The sequence below is a fragment of the Helianthus annuus genome, chromosome 11 (genome assembly GCF_002127325.2).
Source record: "Helianthus annuus cultivar XRQ/B chromosome 11, HanXRQr2.0-SUNRISE, whole genome shotgun sequence".
In the NCBI taxonomy this organism is placed as follows: domain Eukaryota; kingdom Viridiplantae; phylum Streptophyta; class Magnoliopsida; order Asterales; family Asteraceae; genus Helianthus; species Helianthus annuus.
The window spans coordinates 114553354-114567024 of record NC_035443.2 but is presented as its reverse complement, the minus strand read 5'-3'; the positions used below and the strand labels follow the sequence as shown (position 1 = coordinate 114567024).

The following is a 13671-nucleotide window of genomic DNA, read 5'->3' as shown; positions in this document are numbered from 1 at the left end:
TGGTCATAGTATGTTGGTTGGTAACAATGGGTTGTGTGGGGGCGGGTATGGTGTCGGGTTGGGAAGAAGTGGCAATGGGTTCAGGCTGAATTGGTGACACAGGTATGGATATAGGGTTCGACTGGGTAAAAGCGGGTGTCTGGCCAGGTTGATGACGAGAGCTATCGTAGGCTGTTGAGGGGCCGGTATGGGTTTGGGCTTCAAGATGGGTTGTTGTGGTGGCGGAAGAATGTGGGGAAGGTTGGGTGGTGGGCCGAGGATGAAATATAACGGGCGATGAGTCTGGGTCCAAGAATGTGTAGGTGGGATTGGGTTGTGAGTGATTATGGTATGGAAAATATGTTTCATCAAAAATAACATGACGTGAGAGAGGGATCTTACCAGTGGATAGGTTTAGGCAGCTATAACCACAATAATTGGTAGGGTAGCTTAAGAAAACGCAAAAAGAAGATCTTAATTCAAGTTTGTGAGCACGAATGGCGGTCATATTAGGTTAGCGCACGCACCCAAAGACTTGAATATAATCATACGATGGTGGTCTTAGGTAGAGGGCAGTTGCGGGTGTGCGTTTATCGAGCGTTGGAAATCAAAAGTAATACACAAAAGATTTCATCTTCACCAAGTGACGTAAGAGATTAGCCAAAATATGACGATAGTTTGACAACAGCTTTTATTATCGATCTTGGATCCCGAGACTATTCTAACGTTAACTAAAGTGGTGGAAGATGATGGTGTTATGATGGTGGAAGTAGATAACATTATGTCACATTCTTCGGCTAAACCAACTAAGAAAAATTCCTCTTCTCCTAGTCAAATCAATCAAGGCTCGAAGTAGGTGGTGAGTAGATAACATTCTATTGTCGCTTTCACATATACCGACAACCCACCGATGAAGATAATGGTTCATACATGTGGCAACTTAATATTTTGGGATCCAAAACAGTATATTTAAACATACCACAAGGATGAAAATATGTAATCTGATCAAATACTAAATTGTGCTTTAAGCATAACTTAATTGCTTACATGACAAATCTAAAGTTAAAAAATAACCACCTGAGAGTATTAAGTATATGAATGATTAAATGTACATTAACTAGTCGAATTCCCGGCGAGAATTCGGACATCGGTTCAGTTACGGTAATGCAAGAAAAAACCAAAGAAATAAAGTCGTGATGTGCCAAAAAGATATCGACACATTTTTAGCATCGATAGAAAACTATAAAAACGGATAAAGTCGTGATACGCCCAAAAGGATATCGACACGTGTTTAACATCGATAGAAAACCATAAAAACGAATAAAGTCGTGATATGCCAAAAAAGATAGCAACACGAGTTTTATATCAATTGAAAGCTATAAAAACGAATACTGGTACTCGTACCAATGTCAATGTTTAACACAACTATATATTCAACTTTAAAAAATCAAATAAAAAAATAAAAAAAAATTGTGGAAACGTTAAATTACAAAAAAGTTGTGGATCATTTATAAAAAAAATAGAACTATATGACCAAATTTTAAAACATGAAAGTTAAAAATAGTCTTACCATTTTATGTATAAATAAAAATTCTCAATGCATAATTTTTAATCAAAGCTATTTTATACCCACTTTGCCAATCATAACCAAGGACCGCTTTTAAACAACATTCCACACTTTAGGGAGTTTCTAAGCACTATAAAATACTCATGATCATGCACTTCTTCTGTTTCTCGTTTGGAAACACAAAGATTCAAACCAAAAGCAACAATGGCAACCTCCGGAACGACATGGAAACTGGCCGATCACCCGAAACTACCGAAAGGAAAGATCATCGCCGTCGTCGTCTTGGACGGTTGGGGTGAAGCTTCACCGGACAAATACAATTGCATCCATGTTGCCGAGACACCAATGATGGATTCTTTAAAAAACGTACACTCTACCCTCTATCTCATGTTGATCGATTGATTTGTTGATATCGCATGCGATCCATGATCACTCATCATCTTTATTAATTCATTTGATTTTATTTCATAATGATCACATCTGAATTTAGAAAATCGATTGGTTTGATTTTTTGTTTATTCACACGAAAGTATTGATTGAAAATCATAATATTATGTATTAGAAAGAGGAAACCTGAATTTTTATAATCCAAACTATGACTTAGTGGATAATAATGCACACATGCAGCATAACCAATGACACTCACAATCGTTTACTTTTGTTGCCTAGAGCAATCACACTCGCATAATCTTTATAGATTTAAGATTTACATTTGATATACGCTTGATTTCGCTCATAGAATGTTTAAATCTATGATGATTATGTATGTTGGACTGCCCTTGGCAACGAAAGTAAAATAATTTGGTATATGTTGTCTACAGAGCGCCCCTGATCGGTGGAGATTGGTGAAGGCTCATGGTAAGGCCGTCGGGCTTCCGACTGATGATGACATGGGGAACAGTGAAGTCGGGCATAATGCTCTTGGTGCCGGACGAATTTTTGCACAAGGGTGATTTCTCTAATCCCCTTTCATTTTTCATCATTGATTTTTGATAGTTTGATGTTTCCACCGGGGGGTCGGAAGTCACCGCACCTAAAAATTCTATATTAGTAATTTTTTTTTATAAAACCGGGGGTCGAAAACGTATATACCTAAAAAAATTCTATTCGAAACGTACATACAAAACACTATTGAGCGAAAAATTCGGAGGGTCCCTCCCCCCCCCCCCCCCCCCCCCCGTGGCCCCTTGAAAGCTGCGCCAATGGTTTTGTTCATTCTTTGGTGGTTTATCATCTATGTTGTATATTAGACATGCTTGGATGAACATAAAATTTTATCACATTACAAAAGGAAAATATCACTAAAATGTAAATTGGGGATATATAGGATTCTGGTTTGTTTTCCATTTAAAAACGACATAAGGGTTCTTAAGTTGTTATAATAATGATCCTTAATTGTTGATTATGTTTACTAACAAGATTATACTTGTTCAACTAGTGCAAAACTTGTTGATAATGCTCTTGCCACTGGAAAAATTTACGAAGACGAAGGTTTCAATTACATCAAAGAATCTTTCGCAAATAACACCTTGCACCTTATTGGATTGATGAGTGATGGGGGCGTGCACTCGCGCCTTGATCAGTTACAGGTGCGTAGCTTTCAACATATAACCAGACCAACAAGTATCGATCTACTTTTTATTGGTAAGTGATAACCATCATGTCTAACTTATTGGTCTGCAGTTGCTGCTCAAAGGTGCTAGTGATCGTGGTGCCAAGAGGATACGTGTTCATGTACTTACTGATGGCCGTGATGTCGTGGATGGGTCAAGTGTCGGCTTTGCAGAAACACTTGAAAAGGATCTTGCAGAGCTACGTGGTAAAGGCATTGATGCGCAGGTTGCTTCGGGTGGAGGTCGCATGTATGTCACCATGGACCGTTATGAGGTAACTCGTACATGTTTATAAGTATGAACCTCTTGAAAAAAGTTTTACACATGTTCATAAGCTGTGTGGAAAAATGTCTCTGCGCGTTTAACACGACTAGTGAACCTGAACACGGCACGTTTAACTAAACGCGCCATTGTCTTGTGAAGGTAATCAGAGGAAAAAAAAACAGATTGCCAAACACGCAATTTTATTGAAGAAATCTAACTCAAAAACTTCAATTACATAATCCCTACCCTATACACGGTATTTATAGACTAACCAAAACATGTTAGAATATAACTAGGATTCTGCATTAATTTAAACCACATAATTATCTAAAATAACTTCTTATTTTAGGAATAAATAATTATCTCATATTTAAATTAAACTTGGACTCCACTCCAAGTTAATACCCGAGCCCGATCCACGCCAAAGCCACAATCGGACTCAGACATTCGCCAACAATCACCATCTGAATTTCTGAGTCATGGAGTGTAACTCTTGCACTCCAAGTAACGGCCTCATCTCCATGAACTTTATACGCGCCAAGGCTTTTGTTAATGGATCCGCTTTCTGTTTATCTCCGGATACGTGTTCAACCACCACTTGCTCATTTTCTACACATTCTCGAATAAAATGATATCGAGTATGGATGTGCTTACTCCTACCGTGAAAAACCGGGTTCTTTGACAATTCGATTGCTGATTTATTATCAACTCGGATCAGCACCTTTTGTTTCTCCGACCCTGTCAACTCTGCCAATAACTCCCTTAGCCAAATTGCTTGACATGCAGCTGCAGTAGCTGCCATGAATTCAGCTTCACACGAAGATAATGCTACGGTAGCTTGCTTTTGTGAGCACCATGTGATAGGCGATGTACCAAGGTAGAAAACATGACCCGTAGTGCTTCGACCATCATCTCTGTCAAAGTTGTGACCACTATCGCTATATCCTACTAATTTCATGTCATTACACCGCTCATACTTTATTCCAAATGAGGTTGTTCCCCGGAGATAACGTAGGATTTACTTAATGGCAAGTGCATGTGATTTTCTCGGACTTTGCATGTAGCGACTAACTACCCCAACTGAGTATGACAAGTCTGGGCGTGTATGCAGAAGATAGCGCAAGCAACCCACTAATTTTCGATAATGAGTAGCTTCAACTTCTGGCTCCTCTTCGCCTTTCGACAATTTGAGTCCCAATTCCATTGGAATTAAAGTCTCATTGCAATCTTCCAGACCAGCTTCTTTTAGGATTTTCATAGCATAACTCTCTTGCTTGATTTTCACACAATCTTGTTCTTGAGAGACTTTGATACCCAAGTAATAAGTTAGCTCACCTAAATCTGACATTTCAAACTGAGATGCCATCTTTGCCTTAAACTGATTTATGAACTCTAAACTTGTGCCTGTCACGAATAAGTCATCGACATAAACTGCCACAATAATAAATTCACCATTAGACACCTTTTTGTAAACAGCCTTTTCATGCAAGCATCTTTGAAAACCAATATTCTTTAGAATACTATCAAGATTTAGGTTCCATGCCCTCGGAGCTTGCCTTAGCCCGTATAATGCTTTTGCTAATTTGTAGACCTTTTCTCCTTTTCCCGGTTTTTCAAAACCCTCAGGTTGAGTCACGTACACTTCTTCCTTTAACTCACCATGCAAGAAGGCCGTTTTGACATCTAGATGATGAGTCTTCCATCCTTTCCCGGCTACGAGAGTAATCAAAAGTCGTATTGTCTCGAGTTGAGCTACTGGCGCAAACACTTCATCAAAGTCAATACCAGGTTGTTGTACATAGCCTTTAGCAACTAAGCACGCTTTGTACTTATTGATCGTGCCATCCGCATTTCTCTTGATTTTGAATAACCACCTTAACCCGATGGGCTTAACACCTTTTGGTAGAGGAACAAGTCTCCATGTGTTATTCTTCTCAATAGAGTCTATCTCAACTTTCATTGCTTTAACCCATTTCGGTTTATTTTTAGCCTCATTAAAGTTCCTCGGTTCCTCGTCAAATGTTAGCAACAGTTCATTAACATTCAGCTCGTAATCATTCAATTTTCTTGGTAACAAAGACACACGGGTTGAGCGACGTACCGGGACAGGCATAGCATCACTGTCAGAGTCTGTTTCTTCTCTTTGTGGACTGTTTGAACGAGCTGGGCCCCCGATTGATTCGTTTTGGACCTGACTGCTGGCTTGCGGTGTTGTTTCTTGGCCATTTACGGGCTGATGTTGTCCAGCGGCTGCTGGGTTCACTTCATTGTAGTTTGGCTGTTCAACTTCAGCATCTTGAGTATCTCCCCATATAACCGTAAAGGAGCCTGGTTCGCTTTCAGCTTGGGTTTGATATCCGGGCACATTTTTCCAGTTCCAACCTCTTTTCTCATCACAATCAGCATAGGCACTAATAATAATTTTATTTTCACGCGGATTGAAGAGACGAAATCCACCTGAACCGGGTTCTTTGCCGAGATAAACCAATGGTTTGGACCTGTCATCGAGTTTCCTCAAGTGCTTTGCAACTATTCTTTCGTAGGCCACACAGCCGAATACTCTTAAATCTTCCAGGTCCGGTTTCTCACCATAAAATTTTTCGTATGGTGTAACTCCTACCAATGCTCGCGTAGGGGTTCGATTTATAATAAAGGTTGCATGTCGAACAGCTTCGCCCCAGAAATAATTTGGTACACCCCTTGCTTTCATGAGACACAGAGTCATCTCGAGTAGCGTTCGGTTTCTCCGTTCAACAATGCCGTTTTGTTGAGGTGCATAAGGGGCCGTCAACATTCGTGCTATACCTCTTTGGTCACAGAACCGGTTAAGATCATGAGAAGTAAATTCACCGCCTCTATCCGTATGGAACGTTTTAACTTCTTTACTGGTTCGCTTTTCAATCGCCGTTATGAATCTTTTAATGACATTTGACGCGTCACTCTTATTTTTCAAGAGAAACGACCACATATATCTTGAAAAATCGTCAATAAGTACCAGAATATAAATATTACCAGCTTGTGTGGGTGGATCGACTGGTCCGCAAAGGTCCCCATGTATCATATCAAGAATATGTGTTGCTCTATATGTTGCTTTTTTTGGGAAGGAGCGTTTCGTTTGTTTAGCAACCATGCAAGACTCGCAGAACTGATGTTGATGCTTAACAACCGGTACCCCTTTAGCTAACTTGTGCATCAAATTCACCGCACCAAAGCTGATATGGCCAAGTCGGGCATGCCATAACCAAGACTCTTCATCAATGTTAGCTTGTAAACAATGAGGTTTTCCAACTTTTAGTCGGGTTTTATAAAGACGATTTTCACTTCGCTGGACTTTCATAAGCAATCTTCCACCTTTGTCTCGCATAGTTAAGAATTTTCCCCGAAGACGAATATCACAACCGGATATTGTAGCTTGTCCGAGACTGATCACGTTACTTCGGAGCGATGGAATATAGTAAATATCTTTCAGTAGTTTCTGCTCTCCGCTCTTTCCTTCAAACAAGATAGATCCCTTTCCTTTTATACTCACGCACGACCCATCTCCGAATCTCACCCGTCCGGTTATATGTTCATTTAATTCAGAAAAGTACGAGTAATTACCGGTCATATGATTACTCGCACCGTTGTCCAAATACCATACATCATCTTCTTCATTATTGGTTTCGATCTTTGGAGGGATGAACTTATCTTCATTCAAGAATATCGTTTCTTGAACATGGTTCATCATGAAAAAAGTTCCTTCCTCATGATCCGCATCTCCCTCTTTCGTCTCATTGAGATTTGCCTCGTGGTCTCGGGTTCGTTCCGGGCATCTTGAGACGAAGTGTCCGTACTTGTCGCAACGATAACACTTGATATTTGAGAGGTCACGTTTGCCCTTTTGTTTTTGATCTTCACTTTTTTTCGAGGAATCACGCTGACCATGATTTTGGGTGTTACCCCGACCACGTCCACGACCACGACCTCGAGAGTTTGCACCACGACCTCTACCCCTATTTGAATCATAGTTTTTGTTGGAAGATTCGGCCCTTGAATAAAGCAGTTTTCCTTGAGTCTCGTTGCCTTTGTTCTCTTCTTTGATCCTTTCTTCGTAAGCTTTCAATCTACCAACCACATCTTCGAACCCAACCGTTTTAAGATCCAAAACCTGTTCAAGTGATGCCACAATGTGGACAAATCGCCTGGGAACACTTGTGAGAAATTTCTTTACTAACTTGTGTTCAGATATGACATCTCCAAGTGTGGCTGATTTTGAAGCAATACCGGACAATTTCGCTGCATAATCGTCTATCGTACCAGTGTCTTCCATCTTCAAACTATCAAACTCGGCAGTTAATGTTTGAAGTCTCGCTTCCTTCACGCGTTCAGCCCCTAGATTCCTTGTCTTAATAGCCTCCCACATCTCCTTGCCGGTTTTCAGTTTCCCGATTTGAAGAATCAAATCTTCCGGTATGGATTGAAATAGGAGGCCTTTAACAATATTGTTCTTCTTGGCATCGTCTAAGCCCGGATCTATCACTTCCCAGACTCCATGAATTCCAAGAATTACTTCCATTTGCATGCTCCATATGGTGTAGTTTATTGGCGTCCCTGTCATCTGAAACTTTTTTCTGGTACGTGAATACGTCTGCAACAAATCTTTTTCCAGCCCTGTAAGATGGTCAGAACAGATCATGTTTTGATTCGTGTCGAACTCGCGTAGGACAATCAACGGTTTCCCGTTTCCAACCTACTATGTTCGACTTCCAAGACAATCAGCAGTCACGAGGACTGCTTCCAACTTTTTTTATGAATCAAAACAAAATTGTATGCCACTAAGATGGTCTCCGTCTTTGATATCTCCTCACAACCGATATCCTCTAGATCGCAGGAATCGATTGGCACGAGCAAGCCCTTGAATAAACTTAAAGCTCTGATACCAATTGAAGGTAATCAGAGGAAAAAAACAGATTGCCAAACACGCAATTTTATTGAAGAAATCTAACTCAAAAACTTCAATTACATAATCCCTACCCTATACACGGTATTTATAGACTAACCAAAACATGTTAGAATATAACTAGGATTCTGCATTAATTTAAACCACATAATTATCTAAAATAACTCCTTATTTTAGGAATAGATAATTATCTCATATTTAAATTAAACTTGGACTCCACTCCAAGTTAATACCCGAGCCCGATCCACGCCAAAGCCACAATCGGACTCAGACATTCGCCAACATCTTGAACACCAACACGGACATGTATAATAAGCGGATTACACAAGACAAGAAGTTTAACACGATAAAAATAGAAGTTACCAAAAATTGTAATCCATATTTAATAATTTATAAAACTATTAAACTAACGTTCTGATAAAACAGGTCATTAGCATGTCGTGTCAACTTATTAACATATTTAACACGATAAATTAAACATGTTATTGTGTTGTAAACGGGTTAAACCTGTTTAAACACGTTTTTAATTGCGTTGACCCGTTAATGACCTGGACCCTTTACCTCAAACACTATCCTGTTTAACTTCATGTGAAGAATTTGAACTGAACTGTCGCTGTTACATTTGCAGAACGACTGGGAAGTTGTGAAACGCGGTTGGGACGCACAGGTACTCGGTGAAGCCCCACACAAATTCACAAGTGTAGTTGAGGCTATCCAGAAGCTGAGGGAAGCTCCTAATACTAATGACCAATACTTACCACCATTTGTGATTGTTGACGAAAGCGGGAAGCCTGTTGGTCCCATAAACGACGGTGATGCTGTTGTCACGGTCAACTTCAGAGCGGATCGCATGACAATGCTTGCACAAGCTCTCGAGTACGAGAAGTTTGATAAATTTGATAGAGTGAGGTTCCCAAAAATCCGCTATGCGGGAATGCTGCAGTATGATGGGGAGTTGAAGCTTCCAAATCATTACCTTGTCTCTCCTCCATTGATAGAGAGGACTTCTGGTGAATATCTAGTTAATAACGGTATTCGCACCTTTGCTTGCAGGTTAGATTATATGTTTATTTACATATTCTTGCAGACAAAAAAAAGTTCTTAATCTATGTAGATGTGTAGAAAAAAAATAGTGTTTTGTCACACTTGACACTTGTAATGATATTATAAAAAATCCACAATTATAAGTATATGTTGAAAGAATAATCTTTTTAACATATGTAAACAGTAAAAAACTATGGAAATGTGTGACAATGGATTTTAGAAGAAATATGTTATTTTACTGTTTTATAGTACAAAATCTGTTATTCTCATTTGATTATAAGAATTTTAGAGCTAGCTTGGGCTGTAAACGAGCCGAGTCGATTTGAGCTAGACCCAGCTCGAGCTCGGCTCGAACTCAAATCAAGCTAGCTCGGCTCGAGCTCGAATTTCAAATTGAGTTGAGATTTGAGGCTCGAGCTCGACTCGATTAGAATTCGAGCTAGCTCGGCTCGGCTCGATCTAGCTCGAACTAACAAAGAACCACAAAATTTAATACTTAAAAAACCCTTAAAAATGAATTTGTTCATAGACTAAGGGCTATAATTGCCATTTAATTTAACCATATGGCTAACTATGCAAGTACAAATAGTTAATTTATTTTGTACATTGTCTTTACGTTCTTTTATAGGGGAGATATTCCCTTAGTTTTTGTTTTCTAAGCGATGTGAGACAAAAAAAATGATGTAAACCTTATCGAGCCAGGCCAAGCTCGAGCTCGGCTCGTTTACAAATCGAGCTGAGCCGAGCTAGCTCGATTACAACCGAGCCAATTTCGAGCCGAGGTTTCTTCAAGCTTTTTTCGAGCGAGCTCCGAGCCACGAGTATTTTGAACACCCCTAGCTGGCTTATGTTTCCTTGTTTAACAGTGAAACAGTCAAATTTGGCCATGTTACATTTTTCTGGAATGGGAACCGATCGGGATATTTTAATTCGGAGTTAGAGAAATACGTGGAAATTCCAAGCGATAGTGGAATAACATTTAATGTCCAACCGAAGATGAAGGCTTTGGAGATTGGTGAGAAGGCCCGTGACGCCATTCTCAGTCGCAATTATGACCAGGTAAACCATCCATGGGTTGGGTTGGGTTGGGTTGATTGCAAGAAGTTATATTATTACAATAGTTAGAAAAAAAAATTGTGTGTATAATAATAAGGAGGTTTTATTCATTGGAAATACACTACGGAGTTGGATGACTTTCAGCATGTTTGACCCGTTTGAACCTTTTAAGACACTATTTTGATTTTATTGTTAAGTCCGTTAAGAGATACAAGATTAACTTAATTGTCTGTTGCATAAGTTAATTGGTCAAATTTCCATCTCTAATTTCTAGTATCACGTTTTCATATGGTTGTAGGTAAGAGTGAACATACCAAATGGTGACATGGTTGGGCATACTGGTGACATTGAGGCTACTGTTGTGGCCTGCAAGGCTGCTGATCAGGCTGTTAAGGTAATTAACATAGGCAGTTATTTTATAAGTTGTTCTTTAGCTAAAATTCCAATTCTTGTAATCATGTTAAAGGTAACCAATTTAGAGAAAAAAAAAAACATATATCGTAATCTAACGAGTAACTAACAAAAATGTTCACATGGTAGTCGACATGTTTGTAGCTTTTGACTGTGTTGACTTTTGATCATTATTTATTGTAACTGGACGAGAAGACGGACCCTGGACTGGTTCGGTACTTGTAAACGTTCCTTTTCAGACTGGCTGGGCGCTTGAACCAGTAATCCGGTTAGCGGGTCAAAACAGTTTTGTTTTTCTTTTCCCAATTTTGGTATTTGAAACCAGTTGAGCCACCAACTTGATTGTGTTATGTAATATAAAATATATATACATGGCTCATATCGTTTATTTGGTTACAAAAAAGTAATAAAAACTTTGGTGACAGATGATCCTTGATGCAATAGCGGAAGTTGGTGGAATATATATGGTGACCGCGGATCATGGTAATGCAGAAGACATGGTGAAGAGAGACAAGAAGGGGGAGCCTCTTGTTGGCAAGGATGGCAAAGTTCAGATCCAAACTTCTCACACTCTTCAACCGGTAATTAAGCCATTTATCGCGCCCAATTGCTAGTAAAAAAAAAAAAATTAACAACGCGTTTATCTTTCAACATTTTGGATGTGTTTGATTGGCAATACTTTAGCTTTAACTCATTTGACCTATTGGAGATATAACGATAATCGCGTCTAATAATGGAATGGTGTTGAATCAGGTGCCTGTTGCAATTGGAGGCCCCGGATTAGCAGGAGGTGTGAAATACCGCAAGGATGTACCAAATGGCGGACTAGCAAATGTAGCTGCAACAGTGATTAATCTACATGGGTTTGTGGCTCCTGATGACTACGAGACAACGCTTATCGAAGTTGTTGATTAAGTCGGATTTCGTGATCATATGATTTCATCTCATTGATGAGGATGAGTTCAGTTTAAAAAAGAACCACATACTTTAGGAATTTAAATAATTTGCAGTGGGAAAATAATACACATTTTTTGTTTTAGAAATCGCAAAATTTTTTGCATGTCTGATTGACACAGTTTCATGAGTGATACTGATAGATACTAGAAAATCAAAGGCTGCTTAATTATAAAATTAAGATAAGTGGCTAATCTCCAATACAAGAACATTGATAATTACATTAGACAAGACATAAGAAAATAAATAGAACTGAAATACTTAAATAAGAAATATATAAGTTACTAATCCTAAATTTCAGCCCCTAAATTCAGCCCTTTGACTCTCCTCTTGAGTTTGACTTTGACTAGATTTTGACTGGAATCGTATCATTACACCCTACTCGGAGAACAGACTTGTCCTCAAGTTGAACATCGAATAGTTGTGCCAAGCGATGAGCCATTCAATTATAGGTTGATACGCTTCATAAGCCAATAGGTTAGCCCAAACGGATTGTGGTAGTAGGTCGAGCCTGGCGACGACATTCGGTGGACCATGGTGGTTGTCCTTCACGTCTCCGCTACCATCTCTCCGATTTGCAACTTCTTTGGGAAGCTTAGGAACCGTCTTCTTCCCTACCACTTGTGGGTCCTTCCTTACATGATCTAGATCCAAAACTTCAGCACCTTTGGTTGAGTGATGAAGAGTAATCCGGATAGGACCATCGTCTTTAGGCAAATTAACATTTGGTATGAAATCATCATCTTCATCGCCTTCGATTTCTTGATCTTTTGATAATTGACTCCGGTAATCAACCCGCTCAAACTTCTGGTGATTCTCAATGACTTCGGGATCTGGATCATCCGGGTCGAAACTTGTGGGTTATTTATACAAGATATTGTGCCATCAATTTCTATCCCTAATTCATCATTAGAAATTTGCATCGAGATGTACAATTTCCAGGCCGACGAGTGAAAGAGTCTAATAGGTGATCATGACAGTTGGCGGGGAAGGGTTTAACAATGTCCATTTATTACTTTTAGTCGCACAAAAACAATTTACCGTGACCATTTTAAACCTTTTGCCACACAAAAAAATCAAATAAATATGATGGCAAAATGTAACATTTGGACACACTTTTTTAGGGTGACTACAAGATTTTACAAAGGTTTAGAAGAGACTGCAACTTCTAATATCATTTATCAATAAATATTCAAAACAATACCATGAAAGTTTGTAATATTTGGCCACATGAAGCTACTTAAGTGTGACAATAGACAACTAGTAGTCATATGTTTATTATTTTCCAATCACTATTGAATTCTTTTAGCCACACATAAAAGTTTAATCGTGACCATAAATTACACAATAGTTATTAATTTTTTTCCTTTTACTCTTTGGTCACACAAACTCATAAGTAGCCATATGTATTAGCTTTTAGCCTCATCTTTAGTAACGTATGCAGTTAGTAACATTTAGTCACATCTTTTAAATGTGGCTAGTAAGTGCCACATTATTTATTGAAAGCGTGGCTAAAGTTTCGAAGAGATGTGTTTTCGTCACATTAATCAAGAAATCAAACAAACAAAGTGGCACTATATTTGGCCACACTTTTCTAGTAGTAGCTAGTAAATGTCACATTCTATTCTAAGTGTGTAGCTAAAGGTTTTGATATGCTATACAATGGTCACATTAATAACAAAACTTGTGGCTAAAGGTTTTGAGCTGCTATACTGTAACAACCCGACTTTCTGGGGGAAGTCAAAGTACAAGTCAAAGTCAAAGTCAACGTTCAGGTCTGACATTTCTTGCTTAACTATTGCTTGTACTCTCAAGACTCGATAATCGATACCTTAGTTTACGCT

General features: G+C 39.0%; 1 protein-coding gene across 1 annotated transcript; it reads left to right on the top strand.

The window, feature by feature from the left end:
- Positions 1-1626: 1626 nt before the first annotated feature.
- Positions 1627-11914, top strand: LOC110889698 (2,3-bisphosphoglycerate-independent phosphoglycerate mutase). The gene is made up of 9 exons (XM_022137259.2): positions 1627-1912; positions 2368-2495; positions 2985-3135; positions 3230-3433; positions 8991-9415; positions 10273-10465; positions 10761-10856; positions 11299-11454; positions 11627-11914. Exons 1-9 carry the CDS (start codon positions 1751-1753, stop codon positions 11786-11788), a joined length of 1677 nt encoding a protein of 558 aa, XP_021992951.1. The 5' UTR covers positions 1627-1750; the 3' UTR covers positions 11789-11914.
- Positions 11915-13671: the final 1757 nt, after the last annotated feature.